The 12738-nt window shown below is 34.1% G+C and overlaps 1 protein-coding gene across 3 annotated transcripts in view; it reads left to right on the top strand.

Moving 5' to 3' along the window:
• LOC135611286 (uncharacterized) overlaps nucleotides 1-12446 on the top strand; it is a 29962-nt gene extending 17516 nt beyond the window's left edge. For all 3 annotated transcript variants that reach the window (XM_065106901.1, XM_065106899.1, XM_065106900.1), the window contains exons 15-29: nucleotides 110-207; nucleotides 283-406; nucleotides 494-601; nucleotides 2584-2725; nucleotides 4219-4329; nucleotides 4440-4500; nucleotides 4605-4680; nucleotides 6927-7106; nucleotides 7177-7287; nucleotides 7547-7714; nucleotides 7822-7980; nucleotides 9578-9811; nucleotides 10029-10190; nucleotides 11386-11498; nucleotides 11585-12446. In XM_065106901.1, the coding sequence (XP_064962973.1) occupies nucleotides 110-207; nucleotides 283-406; nucleotides 494-601; nucleotides 2584-2725; nucleotides 4219-4329; nucleotides 4440-4500; nucleotides 4605-4680; nucleotides 6927-7106; nucleotides 7177-7287; nucleotides 7547-7714; nucleotides 7822-7980; nucleotides 9578-9811; nucleotides 10029-10190; nucleotides 11386-11498; nucleotides 11585-12122 (2385 nt within the window). In that variant the 3' untranslated portion in view covers nucleotides 12123-12446. The remainder of the gene's footprint in view (nucleotides 1-109; nucleotides 208-282; nucleotides 407-493; nucleotides 602-2583; nucleotides 2726-4218; nucleotides 4330-4439; nucleotides 4501-4604; nucleotides 4681-6926; nucleotides 7107-7176; nucleotides 7288-7546; nucleotides 7715-7821; nucleotides 7981-9577; nucleotides 9812-10028; nucleotides 10191-11385; nucleotides 11499-11584) is intronic.
• The last annotated feature ends 292 nt before the right edge of the window (nucleotides 12447-12738 follow it).

The following is a 12738-nucleotide window of genomic DNA, read 5'->3' as shown; positions in this document are numbered from 1 at the left end:
ATTTATGTGCGAAATTCTATGATCATATACACAAACTTATATCTATGAGATTGAAGCTTGTCAGAAAATTTCTATGCTAATTGCTAAGTATTGATTGTATCAAGTGCAGAGACATCATGCAATTCGGGCTTACAGGAATGCACTTTTTGTTTATAAACGAAATGGTTGGACTTATATCTCTGATCATGTTCACTATAATGTTGGAAGGTATTTTTTTTAATTTTATTTTCATAATATATATAGCTTTGAGGCATTGCATCTCATCTATCATGATGTAATTAGGTGGTATTCTTTTATTGGGATTCTTGATGTAGCTGTCAAACACATGCTGGAGGTTTTAGCATGCAGCCATCAGTCCTTGGCAACACAAAATATGTTCCTTAATGATTTTTTTCATATTGTTCAGGTATTGCCTATAGCTTTTTTCGTATCATTTTTTGGTGTCACAGCTTGCTAATCTTGAAAATTGCTTCTTTTTTTTTTTACGCATCAGAGCATGGGAAAGAAATTTGAGGTTTACAAACTTCGACTTCCTGTTATCAACATGGCCTCGCTCAAAGTTCTCTATGAAGATTTTCGAACATATGCATCTCCTTCAGATGTAAGCTAATTTTTTACTTTTCACAGGTTCCTTTCGTCTTAAATCGTCTTCATTTATTGAAGTACGAAAGCTAATCTTTTGTGCTAGAACCAAAAATCTTGACTAGTTCTTATTTTGATATTCATAATACAAGTTCTTTTTAAGAGTCAAACCATGGTGTAAGATGCTAAGCTGGAAAATTTACAGGATCACAGAAATGATTCAAGTAAGTTTAACAAAAAATGTTGCATATATACACAATGGCTTTATAGTAGAAACCAAAGCTTATTCATAATGTTATATAGGAGTTTCACAGATTAGATGTACATGAGCAGTGTCAAATAGTTCTTGAACCATCCTCAACTTCACTTTGTGTGTGCAGGCATGACAAAAATCCATTATACTCACCTCTCTTTTCTCTTCTGTTATCCTCCTTCCCCATGCTGTCTCTGCTAGAAACTAGTTCCATGGTCCTTGGCCCTCTTTTTTTCCCTGTTTTTTCTTTTATCTGTTTGGCATCTTTTTTGTTGTCCTTTTTGCCTGCCACTTCTACGCTGGAATAACAGTGCTTGTTTCTTTTCTTTCTTCTATATCCTTCTACTTTTGCAATTGTTTCCTTGCTTGTATAAATCCCAACAGCATGTTACACTTTGGTTTACCTTTAATGTTACACTCTGACACTGAAGTGCAAAGTGCATGTTTACTAACACCAATCGCACATAATATAGAAAAAGATATATATTCATCAATTTTATTTTGTAAAAGGTAAATTCATACTATGGGGAGAATTCATTATTATTGACAAAGTCCTAAATTCAATGTTATTTAGGATGTCAATTAGCTTACTAGCTAAGCTAGTTGATATGTACCACCACCTAGACCATTGTTTAATAAGTGGATCTAGCACACCACCACCATCATACCAATATTCCAAGGGCAAAAGTCATCGATTGAGGTATCAAACCCCCTCAACTTTTGGTGAATGGGTCTGTTACACCACCAAACTAATGTTTTAAGTGAAAATTTTACTTGATGAGAGTTCAAATTTTTAAATATTGGGCAAGTAGGTCTGATGCATGCCACCAATTTTCTTTTTTATGTAAGTGGCATGGATGAGACTTGATCCCATGACATTGCTATTCATTCTTTGATTTGATGACAATCCCCTTTTTCTTTTTTATAAACCCTTGGTACAAGAAAAAAAGTAAAATATAGAGATAAGTGAAGATTACAACATATCATAAGTTGAGGTATATCAATCATTACGACTTTTCTTTATAAAAAATTTTCACTTTTGGATTTGATGTGGAGAATCAGTTTTTTATGGTATATCTCATTGATATATTTCCATATCCGTGTAATCTTCAATCAAGAAGAAAATTCTTTTTGGGAATCAAATTCATTGCATATTTTCTTCCTTTTTCTTTAGAATCTTTAATCAAACCTATGATTGTCTCCCTTCTTTTGTTTGTCTTCCTTTTTCTTCTTGGACAATCTTGGTAATTAATATAAGATTATAGTAGATGTTGTCATGTGACAATTTATGGATTCTGTAAAAGACATCCGAAACTAATAAATAATTAAAATTTAAAATGGTCTCAGATCATTGTTGCTCTGGTTTCCTGGAACTCAAATGGGCTAGCTCGAGCTTGTTCAACTGGTTTGAAGCCTATCACAAGTGCTAGACCTACAATCATTCTTGAGTGTGAGCTATGTGTAAATGCAAACTCCACTTCAATAAATCAAACTTAAAGAAAGCTTGGTTCACCCATGTGTGAGCATCTGTATAATTCCCAGCACGTGCATATGGAGTTGGTAGGCAGTTTTGTGCACGTGTATATATCTGCATGCAAGTATTTGTTTGTGTATAAACTATAAAGTGCAATTTTTTGATCTGGCTTTACTCTTTGGTGCCTTGAGTATCCAGCTGTTAAAATGCAATCTTCTAGTCACTTATTGTTTCTATACTATTTGAGGTGGATATTGATTAATGACATTCGTAGGTCCATGTAAGTGAAAGTTTGTGGCAGTCTTTGGAAGAAGAACTGGTTCCTTCAGCATCCACTGGTAGATCCAACTGGCTGGATTCACAAATAAAATCCTCTTCAAAAAGAAACGATGAGTCACCTGTATGTGTGGCAGGAGGTGTGTTAGCAGTTAACAAATGTTCTTTTAACTTAAAACATCTATTAACCTTACAGCAGCATTTGATTTTTGAATATTATGGAGAATTGTGCTGCATTTATCTTTCCTTTTGACAGAAAACTTCTTACTGTTGAACATCTTTTTAATAGAATATGGCGTGAACATGAACAATTTTTTCACATGCTTTGTCATGCATGTGCAACTTACATTTGTAACATGTATATTTTATTTCTATCATCAATTAGGATGTCTTATTATCAAATAAGAATAAATTTTTTTCCTAAAATGTTAATGTTTATTTTATCTGGAACTTATAATGTCTAAAGTAGCATTTCTTTCATCTAGAATATGTTTTTGTTTTAGTGTTGCATTGCATCTTCACCCTTTAAGAATTATGGTCCTCACTCAAAATTTAGTTGCACAATGCCACATATTGATATTGTTTCTTTTTACTATTACACCTTTTATTATGATACTTAAATACAGACTTTGAGAACATTTAAGTTCTTTGTTGACTAATTTAAGTCATGCTTTCAAGATTTTCATGATCACCTGCAACCTTGACTTAGCTTGTAGTCATTAGCACCATACTCTAAATTGGAACTTGCCATATTGTTAATTGTCTGTCTTTATAGCTCAGGTTTAGTCTCTCACAATCGACAATCTACAAGATTTGGCTTCAGTTGGAAATAACAAAAAGGAAGGGTGAATCACAAGTTTGCCTCTTCAAGATCTTTTGGTCATATTATTATGGAACAAAATCCCCATTAAAGGCTTCCTTTGGGATTTAATTTTATTTTCTGAATTGATTTTTAGAATATCCTAGTCGACTTTATGATGTGGAATTTGATGCATTCTGGACTAGCTAGGTTCAAATGTGAGTCTAATAAGCTCTTCTTTCAGTACTACATTTGGGTCAATCATATTGGATTCAACTAGTGTTTTCTTTCTTAAATTTTTTTTTTACGCTGATATAGAATCTTCATCACATTTCTTCACTGACAAATTCATATAAAATGTGGATCTGTATTAGGTTTAGATAGGATCAAGTTTGAGGATTCTGCAGGTAAATTCTTTCAGATTAGCTGTTAAGTTCTTTAAGCTTTAAGAATTCTAGGTAGGTAGGAGGAACAGACTAGCTAGAATCTAAGTAGGATGGGCTGCTGCCGTATTTACACATTTTGTTTGTGTTTTTTCTTTGTATTTACCATATGTTGTTGCGTCATTTCTATATTTCTCCTCTCCTGTAGGGGTTTCCTTCTACAGTTTTGTGGTTTCAGTTCCTTGTTTCTCTGTTTTAGAAGTGGCACTTACAGACCATCTTTTCACAAATTGGGTTATTGAAGCAAGGATCAACAAAAAATAGATCCTTAATTTTATTTTCTTTTTTTACAATATTTTGTTGATGAACATTTTATCAGAAAGATTGATAAGCACAGTTCTTTCCTGTTTTCTTATGTATGCCTGAAGCTTTTCGATTTTGTGGATTGCAGAATCTGTTGTAGTGGATCTTGAGTTCATAAACCCTCTTCAGGTTTCAATTTCTGTTTCTGAAATCTCTCTTATCTGTGAGCTCATGGCAAAATCTAAGGAACCAGACACTGGTAACCCATCACCTCGACGTATTTCATATTTGCAAATTATCTTATCCAAGGTTAATTTGGTTCATAGTTCTATGCCTTTATATTTGTTAAATGAATAATACATTATGCAGGTAGTGCATCACATACAGCACCTGAGGAGGATTCAGAGTTAAAAGACTCTCCTAGTTGTAGGTAGAGGCTGTATTTTTGAATATTTTCACTAATTGTTGCATTGTAGCAATTCTTTTACACTGGTTTTATTAACATTAGTTATCACTTGTATTTGATCATTGCAGGGATTCAAACTGTGATGGCTCCTCCTTTACATTATCAAAGCTTGATGTTGTTTTAGGAGGAGGTGAGACTAAGAGGGTAGGTGCAAGGGCAAAATCATAGACCATTTCTCTTTTAATCTTCATGCACTGTCAGAAATGATTTTCTTTTCCAATTATGGTACTGGAACCTGGATCAAAATAAGGAATATTGCTGTGTAGTGACATTTGCCATTAGAAGCAAACAGTGTATATTTCCTGCATTATCTACTCACTGTTATTCTGCAATTGTTGTCTTTTATAATTTATCTCTTCCACCAAGTTGGGTTCTAATATACAAATGTTACATGGAAAATGGAATTTTGTGTCTTTTAATAATTATTAACCTCAGGTACATTACTGTCCAGACACTTTGAGGTACATTTATTAAAGTACTCATTAATATGCTAGGTTCTTATTTTACTTTATTCATCAAAGATCACAAAGATGTTCTAAAATTTGTTGTGCTTGCTTCAAGTAACTCAATGTGAAAGATAAGACTGGTCCTTAATACTTATAATGTGCTGAAGCATGATATGAAGTTTCTTATTAACTGTTTCTTGGTATTGTTTCAATAATTATCATTTTTGGTCTGAGAGAGGATTAATTTTTTACATTAAATATATCTAATGTATGACGTATACTGTCTATTGGTGATCAAATGATTTGGCTAAGGCCATGAAGAAATACGAAGCTTGTTCCTTCTAGTATATAGGTTCACTTTCCCACCAACTCTTTTTGATGTTCTTGTTGCCTATCGTGGTTCTTCATTTAGACTGGAAAGGGTTAGGTTGTTACTTGTGCTGATATGTTAATGATTTATCATGGTCACCAGTGGATCTTGTGGTCTTGATCAAAATGAACCTACATTATTCTAGTGCCACACAGGATAGGGTACAATTGAAATCTTAATATCTAGCTCCATTTGGTAGACTATACAATTTTCTAGACATGAGATCCACTACAATCATGTATGTGCATAGTCACAAACTGAATGTTTCATTTCATTTTCCCATCCTTATGTGACTTTTGACCAGTAACTCTGATCCCCCAAGTTTTTCGTTGATTTTAATTAATATTTTTTTTCAGAATTTGAATTTGATGTCAGAGTTGATGCTGACTCTGAGATTTTATGTTTTACTTTAATTCTTAGAGAAATTAGTTTCAGAATGTGACCTTGAAGTCAAACATATGTTCATTTAACTTTTTAGTTTTTCTCAATTTTTATGTCTTCACATTTGATGTACAGAAATATGATAAATTAGTGGAATGTTGTTTTTTCCTAGCTGAGGTTTACAGTGGTTATAGGTTAGTTTTTAATGTGTTGCTTCATATTAATTATATTTTAGGTGCATGATGCTTATATATTTTCATTTGAATTATGTCTTTTTTCTCAGATTTTTCCTGCCTATTAAGCAGTTTGTTAAACTGGAAAGATTCTTTGTTCCATGGTTCAATACTATCTAAGCCTCTATAAATTTGTGAATGATCCTAATTCTGACATGAATGATTATTTTGTTAGTTATATTTTCACCAAAGATGTTAATAATAAATTTTGTATGTACCTCAAAGAGAAAATCACAATTTGGTTCACATCATTCAGTAGCATGGCATGATGGTGTTTTGATTGTTTTTATACTGTACATTGATCAATTAATAATTGATTTAAAAAATTAAGGTATTCAAGTCCGAATCATGCAAATGATGCTATGATATAGTTAGTACTACTACCTTTGTTTTGAGGTAGTGTTAGTGTTCATAATTTTATGGCTTCGTAATAATGAATGTTCTTACCATCAGAAGCGTGGGGAGTACCTAAAGAATTTTGTTTGGGAATTCATTAAGAAATACAGACATGCATGCAAATCTTAGCAAAATTGCTGGATATACTATCACTTATTTTATTTTCATAATCTTGACATTTTAAGTGTGATGAGCGAGTATGTAGATGTTTCCTACTGTATGGATAAATTGTGTCATTCACTTCCCACATATTTGTTCCTAGTATGAAGGTGAGGTATACAAAAGCAAAGCCTAACAGGTATTTTTATGGGCATAATGGACATTTGAATTTGCAACTTTGTTCTACTCAATATAATTCATGTGTAATGTAAAAATTTCTAGACTTCAAACCTATAGTTTTTTTTGACATTTCTGGTTCGTGGCTCAGTATATGTAATTGGTTAGTTCCCTGCCCTGCATCATACATCTGTTGAGCCTTTGGAATAGGCTTGTATAGTAATTTTATTTTATGTTTCTGATAAGTTTGGTTGATTTTCTAAATGTTGCCCTTGTATTGACTCTTAGATACAATTAGAAGTTAGTCCAAAGATCGAAGGCTTACTGAAAATTAGTGGAGTGAGATGGACTCTGTCAGATATTGTGGTTGGTTATCAGTACTTTGAGTTTGATTCGAAGAACAAAGAGAAGAAAGGGAGAAGAGCTAGGCGTTCTTTAAGCCATAACCTGAGTTTTATTGTGATTAAGGTTACTTCTTGTCCTCATTTTTCTAATTCAGGAATGTTTAAGGTAATAACTTTTTGTTTTTCATCTTCAGGGCCTACCAAAACTTGATGCATGTATTCAGCACCTACCAAAGAAAGTATTTGTTGGTGATTTAAGGCTTCTATTGCTTGAGCTTCATAACCAATCAGAATTTTCTGTAAAGGTCTGTTTAATTACTCTCTGATTGTATTCCACCTGCCAGCTGGTCTTGCAATCTTATGTCAGTTCTTTTAATAACATGTTATCTGGCTTCGGTGCAATATGCTAGTTTTCTCCTTAAAAATCTTGTACTGGGGCATGTGGGCATGTGGCTAGCTGCAACTGTTGAATTTTAATATACTGTTTGTATGTCAATGCATATTCCTGGCATTGGTTTTCTGGTTAGTTTAGTTGTGACTTGTTTGGACATCTTAAATCCGCAGAATATTAAAATGAAGATCAGTCATCCAAGATATCTCATTCCTGGGAATATGGAAGATCTAGAAATGGATTTCCCTGAGTGCCTTGAAAAGCAGAAGAGTTCTGGGAGTAAGGAGACACCAGCAAATGTTATGCTGAAGTTTAAGAACCTTTTGTTTTCATTTCCAGATGTGAGTAGAAGTAATTAATCATGTGAAAGTGGTTACTTGCACTGTACTCTATATAAATCATCAAGTGTTAAATGGTTAGTTATAATTTTTTTACCTTATCATTACAGGATGCCACAATTCAAGGTGGAACTAATTTCACATGGCCTCTTTGGTTTCATGCTGGTCTTAGTGGAAGGATTTCTTTGTACATCTCAATATACTACGAAGTGGCAAGTTGTTCTAGTGACATGAAATATCGTATACTGCGCATGCATCATGACTTGGAGGTAGCAAATGCAACTTAATATGTATAGTGTGCATGTTCATATATAGATTTGAGATGTGTATATACAATAATAACTTATAACTTCTAAGATTTCTGTGTACCTGATGTCGCTAGCTATGGATGACCAATAATATTGTCACATATATGTTAAATTCAGCATTTAAATGATTGCTATTCATAAGTAATATATGGGGCAGCAAATGGGCCATGTGTTAGGTAGGGTTCTGGCCTTCATTGTAGTAGTGTCGGATCAGCTGATTTGACATGGCACTTCAGGTGGAGAAGGTTTTCCACTGAAACCCATATAACAAATTGGCTGGCTGGTTTTGGGTTTGCAGGTGTCATGATGTTTCCAGAGGGAACAAAAATTTTTTCATTTTGGTTTTTTTTTTCCTGAAACCTGAATACGAGTATTGCTTGATGCGAAGTGGACATGAAACTTAACCAGTTAAAGCTTTTCTTGAACAACCTAGAGATATATTTGGTTAAGCTTGGTCTGGTACCAATCAGATCAAGGTTCTATTTTGAAGTTATTCACTACCACCTGCAATCATTTTATGGAAATTATTCTTATTAATATCTTCCTGAACTGGTTCGGTTTTTAGTGAAAAAGAGTTGAATGTATCCTGTGATCAATTAATTTTAAAAAATTTCTTGAATCCCCAAATTCTATACAGGTTACTTAAAGGAATTCGGATGAAATATAAATTTTCTTTCAACATTTAGATGTTACTTTGAAGTCAATGGTATATTTAGTTGGTTGATTTAAGAGTTCAATGTGGTAGCAGTGAGTTTATGAGTTAACATGTTTATGTTTTAGCTGGATATAAGTAGGTGATATTGTATAGCATTGACCAAAAGGAAGCATGTGAAAGACTACAGTGCTAAATGGGAAGAGTCCTTTTTGAAAGGAAGCAAGCAGTTTATGTAAAAAGGGACTGGCAGGCAATTCTATTTACTGGAACTGTAAATGAGATGCCAGCAAGTACTTAAAATTCAGTACTCATAACTGTACCAATATTGGAATCTTACTGGACCAATATTGGTATAGTAGTCCTTAATATACTTTTAGAAGTACTATGAAAATTACAAGCAGTATACTGCAATATTTGGAATTATGAATGCGAACCTTAGAGATTCATGTCAAGAAGGAAGTTTTGGAGAATGGGTACAGATTTTCACATGAATATGAAGTAGCTTCAATCATGAATTGAGTTTAATTGGGGAAAGGATGCTACCTCAGTTTTTGTTAAACAGGGATTGGAAGATAATAAATAGCAACCAGTAGAAAATTAGATGATATTATAAAATATAGATAAATGTTATAAATGTTCATTTTGCAACATACTAGTGGTACAAGGTTATGCAATGACCCTTCTGACTTATGTTTGGTTGGAAAGACTTCCATGAAGTATTCTGATATTTTGTTGCTGAAGAATCATCTAATCCAAAGGTCTGCAATCCAAGAAACCTTTACCTGATGCATTCTGTTTCGTTATATTTGGCATAACTCATGCTAATTCCAGTTACTTATCTTAAAGTGTTGCAGATTTATGCAATTGAAAATTTTGACATAATTGTTAGTTAAATTTTTTCAGGTATTACCATCATTAGATGTATCATTCCAGATCTCTCCCTGCGCATCAAGCTTGGAAGAGTACTTTGTGCGTATGGATATTTTGAACAGGACAAAGTCAGAGACTTTCTCCCTCAATCAGTTGTCATGTGTTGGCAATCTATGGGAAATATTAGCATTGCCAGAATCGCTTTCTATGCAACCTGTTCAAACATTACTTGCTGGTCAGGCATTGTCAAGCTTCTTTAAGCTTAAGGTTTGCAAACTTTAGTTCACATCCAAAAATGATTAGTACAACAAGTTTAAGTAATTATGTTATCAACTCTTGGGTGCAAAAAATTTGAGTCTGCAAACATTTGAGCAGTTTAAAACTTGATCTTTTAGGATCACTGAAAAAGTTTTTATGTACCATCTATACAATCATGATGAACAGTTGATTTTTTTTTTTTTTGTAAATTTTACTCATTCTTCAGGATTGTCGAAAAGTTATAAATACTGAAGGAGAGGTTACTTTGCAAGGAAGTGACCTACTGATGATTTCTCACAGTTGCAAAGAAGCAATGATTGATGAATCAAGGTCACCTTTGGCTGAATTTCATCAGCATGAAAGATTTCATCAGGGAAAGTCAGCGAAGGTCAGTAGAAGTCGAACCTTCATAATTCTTGTATCAGATGTGTTTGTTTCATTATGAATGGTTATATCACTCAAAGCTAAATTAGTAATCTACCCGACATCAAGGTTTGTTGTACCGCCCATGTCGATATGGTATGGGTGATATAGATAGGTACGGTTGGTGATTGAGATGTGGATTGCTCGAGTCCCCGTCGGCACGCCTCAACGAACCATGTGTAGGTACACCGGTATAGACCAATATGTATCGACCCGACAAATCTCTGAGACGGGTCCGGTATCCGAAATGGCAAACCCTACCCGACATTACTTAACCCACTCAGTTATTTATGTTGGGTGGACTAAAAAATTTGATATAATCAAGGGATCGAACATGTGATATAACAAAATTAAATTTACCGGACATGGAAATGACCCTATACTTTGGATATACATTTGATAGTTGTAAGGATAGTTCGAGGATGTAACATAGTTGATTTTACTTTTTTTTCAAGGACCAAGTTTATTATCTGGATTATGTTCAATGGTAAAAATAGTAAGGTTCTTTCTAGTGAGCAAGTCCATTTCGTATATTATATACATGTGCAGACATGGAACACACATGTGTTTGTGTGTGTGCATGCACACAAAAACATATATATATATATATATATATATATATATATATATATATATATATATATATATATATATATATCTGTTGTAATAAATGATGTATTGTATTTGTAATATACATATTTTGAATTTTATGTGTACATATGTGTGAATGTGTGAATCCATGCACATATTGAAGGGTTGCTCCAGGTGAGATGATTAGTACTAGTGGTGCAAGAGGTGGAGGGTCTAGCACATATTGAAGGGTTGCTCCAGGTGAGATGATTAGTACTAGTGGTGCAATAGGTGGAGGGTATAGCCAGCTCCAAATAGTTGGGATATTGCGGCTTATTGTTGTTATGGTTTTAGTGGATAAAGCATTATGTCTTCTATTTCTAATAATAATTTTTGGTATCCTCCATGAAACTCCATACATATTATGGAAAGAAGTTTTGATTTTCTGCAAATCCATTGATATGAATAATCTCTCATGTTATATCACTTATATTTAATTTTGGGCATAGACATTGTAAATGGTTGATTTTACTCTCATATGGCTCTCCTTGTAATTTTGTATGACCTGACTTGTACTTTGTGTGGTTCAGGGAGATTCAAGCATTGTTGATTTCATCTTGATCTCAAAGATGCAGGGAAATGGTCCTGTCTTTGAGCCAGGAATGCAACCAAAGTTATTATCCTACCATGCATGTCATTGCAGGCAAGATTAGAACCTTGTTGGCTTCTGACTTTACTGAGCTTTTAGAATCTTGAAATAACTGATGCATTTCTTATCCTTGTGTCCAGTATTAGCAGCAGGTGTCCATTATCTTGGCAAATGAATGGTCCCCGAATGATTAATCATGATTTCTCCGGTTCGTTCTGTGAAGCTAACTTTCACTTGAGAATCCACAGTTGCTCTGATGCTGCTGTTATCATCAGACTGACCACCTATGATACATTGCCCGAGAAAAACCAGTCAAGTGATGGAGTTAAGCTTTCTGATTCTGCTGAAAATGAAGGAGGGTGGCATGACATATCCTTGGTTAATGACATGAAAGTTCTCTCCAGCGTCCATGGGAATCGACCCAAAAAATCATCAGTTGACACTTTATCACCCTTTGTTTGGTGTGCGATGAGCTCTACTAAACTAAAGTTGGAACCATTGTGTACAACTGAAATTTCCCTTAAGATCTGTCTATTTGCAGCTGGTACATACGATTTGTCAAACTATGAATTGCACTGGGAGGTAAAGCCACTTGAGGAAGGAATAGCTGGCATGTCATCTTCTGGTACGGCTCATGGGCACCCTTTCTATCTTACTGTGCTTCATGCCCCTCGGTGAGGTACACGCTTGGATGGTAAAATCGAGCAAGTTGCAAACTCCAGAAGCTGAAGATTCTTTCTAATTTCGCCATTGTAAATTGTGTCATGGACAACAGTGGCTGAATATGATGACTGTGGAGTCCATCTAAAGTTACTCTTAGAAGTTAAAGAAGCCAAAATTCAGGAAGTTGCAAACTCCGAAAGCTGAAGATTCTTTCTTTTTTCGCCATTGTAAATTGTGTTATGGACAACAGTTGCCGAATACGATGAATGTAAAGTCCATCTAAAGTTACTCTTTTTAAGTTAAAGATGGCATCAGCTTTACTGTGGTATTCTGTACTCATTTTTTGTTCCCTTCTACCTCATTTACATCTGATAGAATCAGAGCGCTTGAGGCCTTAGAATTATGCATGCAAGAAAAAGGAGTCTACCTATACAGAGGTTGTCTTTTTTTGCCTTTTTCAATCTAATTTCCTACATGCTTATTCAGACTTGTGTCTGCCATTTTTGATGTAGTTGCTTGATATTTGCTCATCTATTTTGGATGCGAAGTCTGATGGACGTGCTACTATTCCTTTTAAGATAGTTGATGAATGAGACATTTCATTCTGTTGCTGTCTGAATAGATAGATGGA

Source organism: Musa acuminata, chromosome BXJ2-4 (genome assembly GCF_036884655.1).
Source record: "Musa acuminata AAA Group cultivar baxijiao chromosome BXJ2-4, Cavendish_Baxijiao_AAA, whole genome shotgun sequence".
Classification (NCBI taxonomy): domain Eukaryota; kingdom Viridiplantae; phylum Streptophyta; class Magnoliopsida; order Zingiberales; family Musaceae; genus Musa; species Musa acuminata.
This window is presented reverse-complemented; position numbering and strand designations above follow the sequence as displayed.